Source organism: Hypanus sabinus, chromosome 4 (assembly GCF_030144855.1).
Source record: "Hypanus sabinus isolate sHypSab1 chromosome 4, sHypSab1.hap1, whole genome shotgun sequence".
Taxonomy (NCBI): Eukaryota; Metazoa; Chordata; class Chondrichthyes; order Myliobatiformes; family Dasyatidae; genus Hypanus; species Hypanus sabinus.
The window spans coordinates 159,337,998-159,355,693 of record NC_082709.1 but is presented as its reverse complement, the minus strand read 5'-3'; the positions used below and the strand labels follow the sequence as shown (position 1 = coordinate 159,355,693).

Genomic DNA, 17,696 nt, shown 5'->3' with positions numbered 1-17,696 from the left:
AGGTCCTGCCAGAGACATTTGATTGGGTTAAGGTCAGGGGATTCTGAATAGGCCACCCAAGGACATCAATTTTGTTCAGATGAAGCCATTCCGGGATTGCTCTGGCAGTGTGCTTTGGATCGTTGTCCTGCTGAAAAACAAACTTCCTCACCAGTTTAAACTTTCTGGCAAAGGCTAGTAGGTTTTTAAACAGTATCTCTCTGTGTTTAGCAGTATTCATCCTCACATCAATCCTGACTAAATTTCCAGTCCCTGCTGCTGAAAAGCATCTCTGTAGCATGATGCTACCTCCACCATACTTTACAGTAGGGACTTGATCAGTACTGATGCAGTATTAGAATTACACAACATACCACTTAGTGTTGAGGCTGAAAAGTTCCACCTAACCTCATTCGACCACGCCTTTATTTCTTCCTAAGAGTCACTTTGCTAAGTCTTTACAGAGAAAGATAAGCTTTTTTTAAAAAAAATCTAGGGCTTCTTCCTTGCCACTCTTCCATAATACCCTTTTTGTGCAGGGCCTTAACGATTATGGAGCCATGAACTTCATCTCCAGTTACAGACTGATTTCTGCAGCTCCCTCAGAGTGACTGCTGGCGTCACAGTAGCTTCTCTCACAAGTGTCATTCTTCTCCGTTGACTAAGTTTACAGGGGCAGTCTGATCCATGCAGTGCAGCTATAAATTCCTTTTTTTTTTCAGTTTTTCCACAAAGGACTGCACTGAGCTACGAGGTATGTTCAGTGCCTTTGAGGTGGTCTTCTACCCTTCCCCGGATTTGTGCTTCTCTGTTATCATTTCCCTGACTTGTCTTGAGTACTCTTTTGTCTTCATTTTGGTTGAAAGTCTACCATATTGTTGGACCTTACAGAGAGAGGGGGGGTATTTATTCTTATTAATTCACTGAAAACAGGTGATCCTCCAGTTTTCTATATCAACAAATTGGGCAAGTTGGAAAGTTAATGTAGTAATTAGAAAGGGAATGAATATTTTTCAGCCTCACAATTTTGGTTTTTAATTTTTAGTAAATTGACAGGTTTTGAAATTATTCTTTTGATTTGACATGATGCACTGTTTTGTAGACCAGCTCAAATTTTAATTTTAGAAAATGAGTCAATAAAAGGTGAAGATAGTTGTGGGGTTGAATACTTTTTCAAGGCACTGTACATAGTCACCTGTGATAATGCAGCCTTATCCACTTGATGCTGCAAGTTTTTGTAGCAGGACGATACGAAGGAGCTCTGCTCTGAATCAAGCTTAGCAAGTAACTGGTAAGTCTCTTCCAATGACATAACTTCACACAAGTCTGCAATTTTATGCCTTGTGCCAGTAAGAGTCATAATTTTCTTCAACACTGTTGTTTCTGTTGCTTGTAAAGGTTTGAAAAGCTGAATGAAGACATATTCACTGCATTTATCTGCAAAGAAAACAACTGCTGTGATGTGCAGAAAATAAACTGCATTAAAATCACATTCCCTGTTAGCTGACTTCTTCCAAATGAGCATCAGGTGCATCTTCAAATGATATACGAGAACGTGTGTAAATAAATGAGCAGTAAGATTTTTCCTCAGTTTTACCAGCATCAAACTTTGGGGGGTAGTGGATTGATATTAAGTTCTGATCGGCTTGGTCAGATGAGTGGCGAAACAAGTTGAAAATACACTGACTGCCTCAGGAAACAGGTTGGAGCATACCGGCTTGCTGGATAAGCTTCTAACCTGATTTGGTGACAGAATGGAGACCAGTGGACTTTATAATTTCTGAACGTTAGATGGTCTCTGATTTGAATCAGGAATACTTTAAAGTAGAACAAAGAAATCAAAACACAAAATTATGGTAAATATAGACTTACAGTCCTGGTTTAGATAAGTGAATTTTAACTGTTTGTTGATCTCATCTATATAATCTGCAGCAAACCAAAGGAAAATAATCGAGTGATTCTCAAAGATAGAGTCAGACAATCTCTCCCACACACTGTACTTCTTCAAGCAAGAGGTATCCAGTAGTAATGCATGGCAATCTGTTTGAAAACAAAACATCATTTAATACATCTCCACCGACAAAAGACTGAGTTAAAGAGTTTTCTAAACAGAGGCTTCTTCATCCTATTACATAAAGAAAATGAATTTTAAATTGCCACCTGCTAATATGCTCCCAAAACTGACTTCTTGATTGAACTATGCTGCTTGGTCGCCATCTGTACATTGTCAATAGGTTATAAAATGTAAACAGCTTTGACAACTAGGAATGCAGTGCAGTGAGGGCCAAGATTCAGCTGGTAAGCACAGTAGTCACAGAATTTGGTATGCAAACCACCACAGCAGAGCCTGGTTTTCAAATATCCACAAACTCAGCTTGTTGGGCAGCATTCTGAGAGAAGCAGCCTTTGATTATATGCATCAACTTGACTTCAGGAGCAATAATGGGAAAAGCAAGGTTTATATAAGCACTTTTATTCAGGCTCAAAGACCCTTGCAATGGCCTGAATTATGTGGCTCAGCAATGCACCTGAAGTGGGCACGAGGATGGGAGTAAAGTGGTAAAGCTTCGGATAAAGAGAAGCAAGGATATCTTTTTTTAAATAATTGATCAAATACAATGTAAATTTCAAATCAAATTTAAGCTTCATTCTGTAATCAGCAATGTCCAAAATAGACGAACACACAAAGTGAAAATACTTAAGGGACTGAATACAGAGTTTATAAGCAAAATGTAAGTTGTACATGTAGCTGAAAACAGTATAAATGATGCATGGCCAAGGAATTGGCATATGAGGGAGTATTTTTAGATTCTGGCACACTCAGCGACAAACCAGATTGGTTGCATCTCAAACCTGGCCACGACCAATATCTGTGCAATGAATTGTGCTGGTGCAACAGGGTTTGGGTTTAAACCATCATGGTATGAATCTGGAGCTTGACATCAGGTTGAGAAGGGAGACAGACAAGAATGGATGCAAAAGAGTTTGTTACACAAATCTGGAAGACAGACGAGTGAGTTTGAGAGGCAAAGGAAATACAAATTTAATAACAATGTAAATGGCAAAAACCTGATATGAAAAACAGAAAATGCTGCAAACTGGCAGGTCAGGAAACATCAGTAGAAAAAGAGTTAATGCATGATTGAATGGCGGAGCAGTCTCAATGGGCCAAATGGCCTAATTCTGCTCCTGTGTCTTATGGTTTCAGGTCTATGACCCTTTCTGGGAAGGAATAAATAAATAAATAAAGAGGAGAGGGAGATAAACAAACAAATAAAAGTAAGTTCGCTACAGAACCCCTAAGAGAAAGGGGCAAAGATGGAAGACAAAATACAGAAGCGCGTTTATGTGATGCACAAACAACAAGAGGAAGTGTGAGCATAAATAAAGGAAACTAAAGTTGACGATAGTAACTATTTATAAGAAAGTTTGGAGCGTAATGGCATTGAACTGAGAGCAGGTAAACACATTGAAATAAGGCACCAAGGCCATCACTGAGACATAGCTTAAAGAAATGCTAACTCAACATATAGGGCTTTCAAATAAAATGAGAAGATAGAAAGTAGGGGCAATATTGATCACTGAAGTAAATCTGTCAACAAGAATGCTGTACTAGAAAAATTACAAGGTTTAGGAAAGGAAGTGACTGAGTGAATTGGCAGGATATACAGTTTAGATAAATAACAATAAAGGTGCATTTACAGTGGAGGTTCACAATAGACCAGCCATCACAAACCACCCCCCCCCCCCACACACACACAAGATGAGATACAGAAGGAAAAAATGTCTGAGATGCAAAAGTGACAAGAAAGTAAAAAAAAATAACTCAATTATACCATAAACAGAGCAGAGACAATAGTTAAAGATATTCAAAGGGCAGAATTATTCAAATACATTTAAGGTGGTAGTGGAAAAGTATATGCAATTGAGATACAAGATATAATTTAACAAGAATGGACTAGAAACAGTTCAGTAACTGAGAAAAATCAATCCCAGAGTAATGCAAAGCATTCAGGCAAAGATAGCTAAGATTCAGATGAAATATGTTCCTAAGCTCTCAAAACTATTAAAAAAAAGCTGGACACTGAGCAGGTTCTGCCTATCATTTTCTGGTCTCCTTGGCAACAGATGTGGTGCTGATGAAATGAAAGACTGCAAATAATCTCAGGCCTATCTGTACAGCATCAGTGATGAAGAAATCATGGAGAAGAATTCCTACCGTCTTCGGAAATCAGTGCCCACAGAGGCACTAGTTAATGAAAAACTACTAGCACAGATTTGCTAAGGGAATAAAATATCAGACAAACTACAGATTATTTTATTTTTGTAGAGTGCAGTTTTAGTCAAATTAAGGGATCCAAAGTAAAGCAGCAATTTGGATTAAAAGCTGGCTCAGTGGAGGCAAAGGTAATTGGAAAAGTAGAAGATTCCAACAAAGTTAATTTCTAGGCCCCATTTTGTAATATATTATGCAATAAAGAATTGAAATTTCAGTCTGGAGATCACAGCTAAAATTAGCAGTGGCTGACTATAAGGAAGGAAGTTTCAAGTCATAGGAAGACATGAATGGACTAGTGAGGGGAGCACAGTGGCAACAAATGGGACTTAATTTAGAGAAGTAAGAGATTACATATATGGGAAAGTCAAACAAGGCAAGGAAAGGAAATACAGTATTTAGAGGAATACTAAAGAGGGATCTTGGATTGCAAGTTCTCAGATTGTTAAAAAAATAAAGGGACAAATAATAGGACAACTGTTAGTACAATAAAATGAGAACCACAGATGGAGAAGAAAGCCAGTACTTTTTCCTGAGGTTGAAATGCCTAATACAGTCAGTCCCCCGGTTACGAACGAGTTCCATTCCTGAGTCCGTCTTAAAGTCAGATTTGCACACAAGTACATCTGGTATTATTTAGTGTCAGTTAGTCAAACGTTTGTCTTAGCATATAGTATATATTTTACCTTTCTATGCATATAAAACACTTAAGAAACATATGTATTTCAATAATTAAACCACTGTGTTGCTTAGTAATTGTAGCTTTCATCAGGGCAAGGCCTTTCACATGCTCCATTATTCTCACTTTATCCTTTAAAACTGTTCCAATCGTTGACCGACTGTAGCCTAACGCTTTTCCAATTACCTATGGTGTTTCACCTCTTTCTGATCACTTTATTATTTCCACTTTATTTTCAATCGTGATCATTTGCCATCTACAGAACAGAAACCCTGCAGGTGGCAGGTCCCGAGCACCACCGAGTCCTAAAGTCCACCACACTGAGACAGGTTAAATGGGACAAGTGGGAGTGGTAGTACTGACTGGAAAAGGCAGGGGGGGTGGTCAGGGTGAATCTTGCTAAGAAAAATTTAAGCCAAATACAAAGCTACACACTCAACAGTGCCAACGGCAACGACTTAAAATGTGGACAGCGTTGTGATCTGACTTAAAATGGCAGATGGCGTTCTCCTTCCTTGGTTCGTAAGTACAAGTTGTTTTTAAGTTGAACATTCATAACTCGGGGACTGCCTGTACTAGAGAACATGCATTTAAGGCGAGAGGGGCAAGTTCAAAGGTGATGTGCACGGCAAGTCTTTTGTTTTTTATTACACAGAAAAGCAGGTGCTTGGAATGTGCTGCCAAGGATGGAGGTGGAGGCAGATGCATTGAAGATATTTAAGAGGCTCTTAGGTAGGCACATGAAAATGAAGAGAATAAAGTGATATGAACAATGTTTAGGCAGAGGTATTAGTGTAATTATGCATCATTAGCTTAATTGGGTTGGCAGAACATTGTGGCCAAAGGTCCAATGTCTGTGTTTTACAGTTCTACGTAAGTGCATACATTGCTAAGGAAGCCAAAAGGACATCTGACTTTATCACTGAGGTTTAGAGCTTGGAGGTTAGGCTAGAATCTTATTAAAAAAAGACTACAGCTAGAGCACTATGTACAGTTCTAGATATCACAATTCAAGAAGGATGCAATATTAATAGACAGGTTGCAGAGGAAATTGCTGCAGTTGGAAAATTACAATTATAAATGAGAAACTGATAAAGTTGGTATTTTTTTTTTAGGAAAAAAAAGACGAAGAGATTTGTTTGAGATATATTAAATTAACAGAAATGTAGATTGGTGTAAAGGAAGGATCAATTGGAAAAACTGCTAACCAAATATTGAACTAGTGGGAAAATTGACTTTCCACAATTAAGGACAGAGGGTGTAGTGCAGTCCAAAAATCTCAGTACATTTAGTGATGAACAATTGTAGAAACAACTTAAAAGCCACAAGGACAAGGGCTGAGAAATGGGAGTTGTCCAATTAGATTTTTGCCAACATGGACAATGTGGTGAATGACCTCCTGAGCCATGGATTCTATGAATTCTACTGCCAGAAACTCTGGTTAAAGGAACTGGTTTACACCTAGATCCACACAAAAGAGTAAATTTCCTCTGCATCTGTCATATCCTTCAAGTACAACAATAATTAGAACTGTGTAATGTACTATAGATGTAGACTAATTGGACTTGCATAAAGTTCCAGTATTACTTCCTTGCTCCTGGTAGGTCATATGGAAATTTTACATATATCACTGTATCAACTTCACTGTGAATTTTATACAGTGGATTTTAAATCACTATGCTGATTACAATGAGTACTTTATTTGTAATAAAAATATTAACCATATTTTATTCAAATCATTTTACCTGTGAAGGTTATTGCAATATTGTCAGGTCCAAACTGCAAGAGGAAAAACAAAAACATTTTAAAATTTCTTAAAATATAAAAAAATTACATTTGAAACGGATTCCTAAGTGCCATAAATTGCTTTTACCTGGAGTAAATCCACTGAACTACAGATATTCAAATATGCCATAAAATTTTAAAGCTGATGAATAGCTTGAAAAACACTGACAAGCCTACTCCAGGAAGTTTTGTGTGTTAGTTCAATCCATGCTTGCTATTTAGTGGTTATCTCTCCATCAAGTCAAGTACTGAGATTTCCACACCAATACATATGGTGTACTATGTGTGGAAGGCTGTTCTTCAGACTGGAAGCCTGCAAACAACATTGTACTGAAAGGATCATTGTGGGGTCCATGGATGCTCATCATCTACATTAATGATGTGGACGAGAATGCAGTTGGTATGGTTGCTAAGTTTCTGGTTAACACTACAACTGGTTTAATGCAGTGAAGATCATTTATGATTACAGTAGGACCTCAATCAACAAGGCAGATAGAACTTAACTCACTAAGTTGAACTGGGGCAAAACATACACAGTCAAAGGCAGGACTCTGGAGAGTGTTGCTAAACAGAAAGACTAAGGGAAACAGGTATGCAAGTTATCTGAAAGTGGCAACAGAAGTAAACAGTGCTGAAGGTGCTTAGCATGTTTGTCTTTATTGGTTAGGGAGCTAAGTACAAGAATAAGGATGTCATGTTACAATTGTACAGGACATAGCGAGAAAATATTTAAAGAGTATTTTGCATGGTTCGGCACACAAAACTATACAAAGGATGCCATTATGCTGGAAAGCATGCAGAAAAGAAATACATATGTTACAAAGACTGGACAGCTTGAGTTATGAGCAGAGACTGATAGGTTGGGTCTTTTCTCCCGAAGCTTAGGAAGCTGAAGGTGTGACCTTAAAGAGGTATATATAATAGTGAGGGACACAGAGAGTGAATGACCACAGTTGTTTTTCAAAGGTAGGATAGTCTAGAACTTGACTGCATAGATTTGAGGTCAGAGGGGAAAATTTTAAAGAATATTTTTCCACACCAATACATATGATGTACTATGTGTGGAAGGCTTGTTCTTTAGACTGGAGGCCTTCAAACAATGTTGTGTTGAAAGGATCAGTGCTGGGTCCATGTTCATGTGGGTATGCAAAACAAAATGCAAACATTCAAGGAAATAAGACAAGTATATTGATAGGAAAGCTTCAGAGGGATGTGGCCAAATGGGAATAGCTCAGACAGGTAACTTGATCAGTAGGGGTTATTTAGTCAGAGGGTCTTTTTCTGAGCTTTATGACTTTGTGCGATAATTGGCAATAAGATAAATTGATTTTGAATAGTATCCAGGGGCTCAAAAATCAGTAAATTACAACAGTAAAACTTGTTTTATCCTGTCTTATAAAAACAAGATATATTGTAAATACAGTGGATTCCAGTGAATATGGACACATCAGGACCAGTACATTTTGGCCCAATTAAGCAGCTGCTCCAATCAGCTGAAGTCTCATGGAAATAGTTAAAGATATATTAAAAAAGACAATTTACTGTTAAACTGAGTAACAAATTATGCACTTAAATGAAATACTGAAATTAAAACACTATTAATACTACTACAGTACTATAAAACTGTATTAGTACCCAATAGTTATTGGAGGAACTAATTTAACGCACATTACCGTGTCCTTTTGATTGGCTGTAAATGAACAAAATCAGTACACAGTGTAGATAATGAACTGCCTTCATACAATGCTTTCGATGAATGCACTTTCGAATCATCATTTTCATTGTACCACTCAGATGACTGTTGATGCCTTCAAATTCTCTGTGGTTCCTAACTTGAAGTAGTGAAATTATTTCATTTTCACTCCTTCCAGCATCTCCAAGCTGAATGCTTAAAACTGCAGTGAGCAAAACTGTTCTGAATTGTCTTAATGCTTTATTTCTCACCAACTTACAGTAACAAAACTCACTGCTTTTTGAAGGCAAGCTCATGCAACTGAAACTAGTTAAAAACTGCTCATGTTAACCTTGGTGTTGTCTCTCAAGACCACACAAGTGTACATGTTTGACAATAGTTAGAAACTGTTTGGCAAGAGTCTCCTGTCCTAATTAAGCAGCATAACATCCCAAATAAATCCTGGCTATTTTCTTGACTAGTTCTTGTTCTTTAGCTGCCTTGATATATCAATGGCCCAATTAACTGGAATCCACTGTATTTGAAAAACCTGGATGGTGCTGGGATCAAGTTATTCGTGAAACATGGTCAAATTTTTAAAATAAAAATACGTCTAAAAAACACAAAGGGGAAACAAAATTGGACTAAACAGATGGATTGCAAGCTCTGTGATTGTCCTTCTAGGTCCCATACGTTTGATGCAATAATGCACAGAGAGACCAAGATGTGCACAATACAGATTCCTCCCCTACTTATGAACCTGTGACTTATGTACAGCCTATACATATGAACGGGCCAGCTACGCAAAGGCTGTGGCATTTTCTACTGCCTGCAATCACCAGTCACAACAACATTTCTAACTTCCAAACTGTTCAGTTCAGAAGGTCACAGTACAGGCACATTTCTATAAAGGACCTGTAGTATCAAAAGACTTTCAACTTGGATTTGGATATCATTTCCACAATCTTTAATTATACTCAAATGGCCAACAGATAACTCATGCAAAAGCTGTGTTCTTGAAGCCCACTTCTAAGCAACTTAGTTGGTACCCCCCATAAACTGTTCTCATACTAAAACATAACTCAGGTCCTGTAACTCTTCCTCATCATACCCTGATCATACCCAATAACTAATGATTTGAAGCACAGACCAACACCTGCACTAACAACCCCAATTAACAATCCTCCCTCACCACCAATGAATAAACAAACTCCATTCTACAAATATATAACTTGAACTAATGATCCCACTTTCCCAAAAAGATCACACACCATCACCTCTCGGGTAACTCCTGTTCCAAACTCAGTAGCCATCCGACAATCTCCAAACTGCTCCTTTTTGCTCTTCTTTTCTATCCCCTGCAATATCTCACCTCGGTTTAGTCTAATTTTCTGTGCATACTCTACACTCACTGAATTTCTAAGCAGTGGATGCAGGAACAAATTCAATATGCAATGCAGCATATGTTTCATGAATCTTTGTAGGCACTGTCCAAATTCTAGCCATCACTGCTGCACACCCAGTGAAGTCTTTTCACTGTGGATCTCCACTGGTAATCCAAAGCACAACATGAATACCTTCAAGTGGCACCGCAACACATGCATTGCCAAATGAATTGCAAAGCCTTTGAGAAACATATTTCTCTCTCCCCAATGTCATACAAGACAAATAAAACATTTAAATAAAATCTCATACCACAATGGAACCTTGTTCATTTCCTTCAATTTCTCCCATGTGCAGAGCCGCAAAAGTGAGATCCAATGTTGGTTTTGCCATCGTGCTGGTTTCCAAAGAACCATCGATACTTTGTACTGCCTCAGATAACTTATTCTGCTCATTCATTTCACTTGCATCCTGAACATAAATTAACAACTTTAGTGAAGACATGTACTTCAGTTTGATTTTTATGGAAAATAAACAATGTCATTTGCTTTTTACCCTACTCAGATTGTTGATTTTTGTTGACTTTACCAGGGATTAACAGAATGGTATTAATTTCCAAATGGGGTGTTGACCTCAGAGATGAATGATGCCAATTTTGAAAGTATCTTTTGAAAGATATATCTACTTGCTTAGGCTGATGTTTTTTAATTATGAATTACAGAAAAGTGATGAACTGTGAATGACAGTCAAAACTCACAGATTTTGCAGCTTTCATTTAAATAAAAATCAAAACAAGATCCTTAACAGAACACAATCATTAATGCCTAGTGTAAGCGTGAATATATTATTCCTGATCGTTTGCGAATTATAGTAAGTTAATAATAAAGGAATTTTTTGCAGCAATATTGTGAAGGACCCCACGCACCCCTCGTATAAACTCTTCTCCCTCCTGCCATCTGGCAAAAGATACCGAGGTATTCCGGCTCTCATGACCAGACTGTGCAACAGTTTCTTTTCCCAAGCATTCCGACTCCTCAATACCCAGAGTCTAAACTGACATCTACATCATTTATTATTATACTGAAATTTGTCCTCTACTCTGCCTATTGTCTCATTTATTAATTAATTATTGTACACTGTTTCATGCACTTTATGCAGTCCTGTGTAGGTTTGTAGTCTAGTGTAGTTTTTAACCATATAACAATTACAGCACGGAAACTGGCCATCTCTGCACTTCTAGTCTGTGACGACACTTACACTTGCCAAGTCCCACTGGCCCGCACTCAGCCCATAACCCTCCATTCCTTTCCTGTCCATATACCTATCCAATTTTACTTTAAATGACAATACTGAACCCGCCTCTACCACTTCTACTGGAAGCTCATTCCACACAGCTACCACTCTGAGTAAAGAAATTCCCCCTCGTGTTACCCTTAAACTTTTGCCCCCTAACTCTCAAATCATGTCCTCTTGTTTGAAAACCCCTTACTCTCAATGGAAAAAATCTATCCATGTCACCTCAATCTATCCCCCTCATTATTTTAAATACCTCTATCAAGTCCCCCCTCAACCTTCTACACTCCAAAGAATAAAGATGTAACTTGTTCAACCTTTCCCTGTAACTTAGGTGCTGAAACCCAGGTTGCATTCTAGTAAATCTTCTCTGACTCTCTCTATTTTGTTGATATTTTTCCTATAATTCAGTGACCAGAACTGTACACAACACTCCAAATTTGGCCTTACCAATGCCTTGTACAATTTTAACATTACATCCTAACTCCTATACTCAATGCTCTGATTTTAAAAGGCCAGCATACCAAAAGCTTTCTTCATCACCCTGAGATTCCACCTTCAGGGAACTATGCACCATTATTCCTAGATCACTCTGTTATACCGCATTCTTCGATGCCCTACCATTTACCATGTATGTCCTATTTGGATTATTCCTACCAAAATGTAGCACCTCACACTTATCAGCATTAAACTCCATCTGCCATCGTTCAGCCCACTCTTCTAACTGGCCTAAATCTCTCTGCAAGCTTTGAAAACCTACTTCATTATCCACAACACCACCTACCTTAATATCATTTTGTGTTGTTTTTTTACATAGTCTAGTGCAGCCTTGAGTTGTCTCACACAGTCTAGTGTAGTTTTGTGTTGTTTCATGTAGCACCATGGTCCTGAGGAACATTGTTTTGTTTTTACTATGTACTGTACCAGCAGTTTATGGTCGAAATAACAAAAGGTGACGACTTGATAATCAAAATGCCTCTTAAACGTTATCAAAAGGATTTCTGAACAAAGTCTGAAATAGTTACCTGTCTCATTATATTTGGTTTTACACTCTCTGGCTCCCTCTTTTCTGAATGAGTCTCAGCTTCTCGTTTGCAGTTATCAGCTGACGGAGACTTACTTCCCAGCCGTAAACGTTTAATCTCCGGAGTTAATGTGGTGAACCGAAGACCAGATTGCACTTTATCTGTATCTTCATCATCACTGGAAAGCACAACTGAGATACAATGTGGGGAGGAAGAAAACAATCAGATTAATTTAAGCTAATACCTTGGAGGCAGACTAACATTTTTTCCAACTGCAGTTCAATGTGACTTGGCAGTGAGTTATTAAATACAAAGATCTTTCATTGTTGGTAGTTTCCTATTTCTTGGGTGAGAGGGTTGGTTGGAGAAAACAAGATTTCATTTAAGCTGACTTAAAATCCACACAAGGTTAACTAGCATTGATAATTCTTCATTTGGTCTTTTATTTTTGAGGGGTAATCACAAGCAATATTTGGCCCCAAATCTCTATTGTAGAATTCCTAAAATACTGTACAAAGCACAAATCTAATTCTTATATACTAGCTACCAGTAATTAAATATGTTAACATACTTCAGTATCAAATAACAATTACTCTCTATTGGGTTTAATTTTAATATTCATATATACACTTTTTTTTTACTCCTGTTAAACAGGCCTAGTCAAGAAAGAAACTCACATAGGGAATGAAGACCTTGTGTGAACTATCAGCTGCAAACCATTGTGCGATCAATCTGGTGCTTCTCTGTACCCAATTAGGTCAGAACCAGAACATGGCTGTTACATATTGGTGAAGTGGAAAATAAAGGGAACAGGTCATTTGCAACAGGATGAGGATGGACATATTGGTCAGACTTCTACTGGACTACTGATGTACAACCATCTCACTCATGGAGAAGAGTTTTAAACTCTTCTATTTAAGAGATTTTTAAATTAAACACATTACACAAAACTATAATTCTTAAAAAGCTTACCTGACTTCTGGCTGTCTTTTCTACAGCCTTACCGTTCCCATTGAAATCAAAAGGGCTGTGGATCCTGTGCAAGATCTCATTGGTACAGGATCCAAACTCAGCTTCCCCATTTGGGAAATCTCTACAAGCTTAAGATCCACTTCTGCACTACCAACAGATAGTAAGGCCAAGACTTACAGGGATTTAAACACGTAAATAGTGGCAGCTCTGTTCAGAACCACAGGCAGTTACAAATCAAAATCCAGCCATTTGCAAACACGAGGAAATCTGCAGATGCTGGAAATTCAAGCAACACACACAAAATGCTGGTGGAACGCAGCAGGCCAGGCAGACCATAAGACAAAGGAGCAGAAGTCGGCCATTCGGCCCATTGAGTCTGCTCCGCCATTTCATCATGAGCTGATCCAATCTCCCCTTTAGTCCCATTCCCCCGCCTTCTCACCATAACCTTTGATTCCCTGACTACTCAGATACCTATCAATCTCTGCCTTAAATACACCCAATGACTTGGCCTCCACTGCCACCCGTGGCAACAAATTCCATAGATTCACCACCCTCTGGCTAAAAAAATTTTTTTTGCATCTCTGTTCTGAATGGGCACCCTACAATCCTCAAGTCATGTCCTCTCGTACTAGACTCCCCCACCATGGAAAACAACTTTACCACACCCACTCTGTCCATGCCTCTTAACATTCAAAATGTTTCTATGAGGACCCCCTCATTCTCCTAAACTCCAAGGAGTACAGTCCAAGAGCAGTCAAACGTTCCTCATATGTTAACCCTCTCATTCCCGGAATCATTCTAGTGAATCTTCTCTGAACCCTCTCCAATGTCAGCACACCCTTTCCTAAATAAGGAGCCCAAAACTGCACACAGTATTCCAAGTGAGGTCTTAGCAGTGCCTTATAGAGCCTCCACATCACATCCCTGCTCCTATACTCTATTCTTCTAGAAACAAATCCCAACATTACATTCGCCTTCTTCACCACCGACTCAACCTGGAAGTTAACCTTAAGGGTATCCTGCACGATGACTCCCAAGTCCCATTGCATCTCAGAACTTTGCATTCTCTCCCCATTTAAATAACAGTCTGCCCTTTTATTTCTTCTACCAAAGTGCATGACCGTACACTTTCCAACATTGTAATTGACATTGACAGGAGGGGGTTCTCCTATCCTGTCTTCTATCATTTAGCATTTCCCCCTCCTACTTTCAAATCTCTTACTATTTTTTCTTTCAGTTAGTCCTGACAAAGGGTCCCGGCCCGAAACGGCAACAGTATTTCTTCCTATAGATGCTGCCTGGCCTGCTGTGTTCCACCAGCATTTTGTGTGTCCATTTTTATGCAGCTGCATTAGAAAAACCTTTCAATAGACCGAAGACTTGACTTTTCCTTAAAGTCTGGTTATCAACATAGTCAGACTTAAAACAACTCACTGAGAATTTATCATAGGTATTTTAGTTACAAGAAACTTTTGAGGCATCAACTACCACAAAATAATACTCACTTGGTTCATTTGAAAATACTGCTGGCTTTAATGACTTAATCTGGGGACTCAACGTAGACAAACGTGGAAACAATGCTTCAGTTTTCTGTCCATCTGGTACTAGAGCACATGAGGATTCCCTCCGATTAATATCAGCATCGGGGGTTGAATGGTTATGAAGTGATTCTTGGTCTCTGTGATTGGAGCTTTGCTGATTTACATTCAATGGAGAAAATGATTCTTGCTGAAGATCAGATTTCATTTTTGTAATCTCTGTGAGTGTATCTTTTCCTTCTGGGTTATTATTAAAGCACTGACAATTTTCAGTCTGCTCTTTGCATGTTAGACAGATGAGCAGTTTCTTCAACAAATCCTCATCACTTTTCTGAAAAAAAGAATATTTTTAGCTTAAACTGGAATGATCCATTAACCTTTTGCTTGAGCAAATATTATATTTTTTATATATTACATATTTAATTCAATTCATTTATTAAATTATGAGAATACTTTATCAAACAACTCCCAGACCTGGGATCACTGGTGATGATTTTTCAGCAGCTCACAAAACTACATGATATACTTCTGTGCTATAATAGCTACAATCCATAGCCTGTAATTTTCCTTTATTAAATGTTCTTTTAAACCATCTAAATGGACCAGCGACTGCACGATCTCCTGAAGGATTTGGTGAACTTAACTCATGAAAATACAGGTACAGCCAGGGCAGCCACTGCTTTGGGTCGACACTGCATTGAGGTACAAGAGCAAAAAACAAACCCAAGCTCAGCTCCACTACTCTAGCAAGCTAGATTAAAGTGTTCCACAGCCTATAGATGCGCTTTCAAGGACTCTGCAACTTGTGTTTCTCTTTCCTTGTGTTTGCACAAGATGTTGCCTTTATCACACTGGTAGTTTATCCGTCTGTGTGCAGATTTTCATTGATTCTACTGTGTTTCTTTGCGTGAATGCCCACGAGAAAATTAATCTCAGGGTCGTATATAGTGACATAGTTACTTTGATACTAAAATTTAGATAAAGCTTCACCATTTATCCATTTATAAATCAATAAACTAGTTTATACCGGTTAAAACTGGTTTATACTATTAAAAACAAAACTGGTAAAAACCTGTTTATACCAGTTAAAACCAGTTTATACTGGTAAAAACCATTTTAAACCGGTTTATACTAGTTAAAACTGCTTTAAGCTGCTTTAAACCAGTTTATACTGGTAAAAACAAAACTGGTTAAAACCGGTTTATACTGGTAAAAACTGGTTAAAATTTAAAATAGGTTAAAACTGGTTTATACTGCTTAAACCTACTTTATACCGGTTGAAACCAGTTTATACTGGTTAAAACCGGCTTATACCAGTTTATACCGGTAAAAAAACAGTTAAAACTGGTTTATATTGGTAAAAACTGGCTTATACTGTTAAAAATTGGCTAAAACCGGTTTATACTGGTAAAACTGGTTAAAACAAAACTGGTTAAAACTAGTTTATACTGCTTAAACCCGCTTTATACTGGTTAATGTATAGAGTCCTGATGAAGGGTCTCAGCCCGAAACGTCGACAGCGCATCTCCCTATAGATGTTGCCTAGCCTTCTGTGTTCTACCAGCATTTTGTGTGTTGTTGCTTGAATTTCCAGCATCTGCAGATTTCCTCATGTTTGCTCTTTATACTGGTTAAAAACCAGTTAAAACTTAAGACTGTTTAAACCAGCTTCTGCTGGTTAAAACTAGTTTATACTGGTAAAAACCAGTTAAAACTTAACTGGTAAAAACCAGTTTATACTGGTCAAAACTGGTAAAAACGAAATGCATCCTATCAGAGTGACTATAACTTTGTCTATTTGCCCCAATTCCTTTAGGCTCTCAAATATGATGTTGCTTTGGATGCTTTGCTCATTAAAGATGACATATACATTCAAGTTACTGTTCTGAACAAAAAACAACAAAGCAACTTACCTGCTATGCAAGTTACTTGAGCAAGTTATTTAAAATAAAATAGTCATAAATGACAGCAAACAATATTTGTGGCCAACCTGTGAATATGAAGCTCTATTAACATCTCTTCTGATAGGATTACCCTGCACTTCAGCACACAATCTTTTCTTCTTGGGGCTTGGAACAGGTGAATCTGTCAAAGTGTCTTTATGAAGGCCTATTTTTCCTTCATTTATTTTTATATGTTCACATAGTTGGTCTCTTTTTTCTGTCTGTTTTATCTTACAAACATCTGCAAAGAAACAAAGACACCATTTCTTTAGGACGCTGTTTACTTATAACTTCACTGTACTTCAGTCACTCAATTCAAATGCTGAAGAAAGTGAGCTGCATTAATCCTGTTGGCATTATGTATTTTATCTGATTTAAAAATGCAAGCAAAGTACATACTCTGGTCATTACATCACTACTGCTTGTGGGATCCTGTGGCAAATTTGCCGCTAGGTTTACTACACCAGATTTCAAAAATACACCTCCAGCCATGTGATTTCTGAGATTGTGAAATGCAACATTTAAAAAAAGTATCCATTCCTTATTGTGGCAGATCATTATTTACTTTTATTACTATTTATTGATGTACATTGTAGAGTTCACCCACCTTGCCCTTTGAGCCACTGCACAGCAGTCCCCCAATTTAATCCTAGCTTAATCACAGGACAATTTACAATAACCAATTAACCTACCAACCAGTACATCTTTGGAATGTGGGAGGAAACCGGGGCACCTGAAGGAAACCTTTACAGTCATGGGGAGAAGGTTTAAACTCCTTGCAGGCAGCAACGGGAATTGAACCCAGGTTGCTGGTACTGTGAAGTGCTGTGCTATCCATGAAGCTACAGTGCCACTCCATTCTGCAGCTGGAGCCAGACTGGAATCATGACTACAAGATTTAATGACTATAAACTTTAAAGTCATATCATATTGACACTGATAGCAACCAACTTACTGTAAGTGGAGATTTAAAACAAAGTGTTGAATGGCATAAAGGTTTTGCAAATTACTGGTGACCAAAACTGTCTACAGTACTCCTAATGCAGCCTCACCAATGACTTGTACAACAAGGTTCTAACTTCGTATCCTATCTATTGATGGCCAATGTTCCAAATGCTCTTTTCAGTACACTATCCAAGTGAAGCATC

General features: G+C 38.0%; 1 protein-coding gene across 8 annotated transcripts in view; it reads right to left on the bottom strand.

The window, feature by feature from the left end:
* Positions 1-17,696, bottom strand: part of senp7 (SUMO specific peptidase 7) — a 90,906-nt gene that overhangs the window by 21,011 nt on the left and 52,199 nt on the right. For all 8 annotated transcript variants that reach the window (XM_059968572.1, XM_059968573.1, XM_059968567.1 and 5 more), the window contains 7 exons: positions 16,596-16,789; positions 14,573-14,936; positions 12,093-12,283; positions 10,087-10,245; positions 6,680-6,713; positions 1,852-2,019; positions 1,175-1,416 (listed from right to left, as the gene is read on the bottom strand). In XM_059968572.1, the coding sequence (XP_059824555.1) occupies positions 1,175-1,416; positions 1,852-2,019; positions 6,680-6,713; positions 10,087-10,245; positions 12,093-12,283; positions 14,573-14,936; positions 16,596-16,789 (1,352 nt within the window). The remainder of the gene's footprint in view (positions 1-1,174; positions 1,417-1,851; positions 2,020-6,679; positions 6,714-10,086; positions 10,246-12,092; positions 12,284-14,572; positions 14,937-16,595; positions 16,790-17,696) is intronic.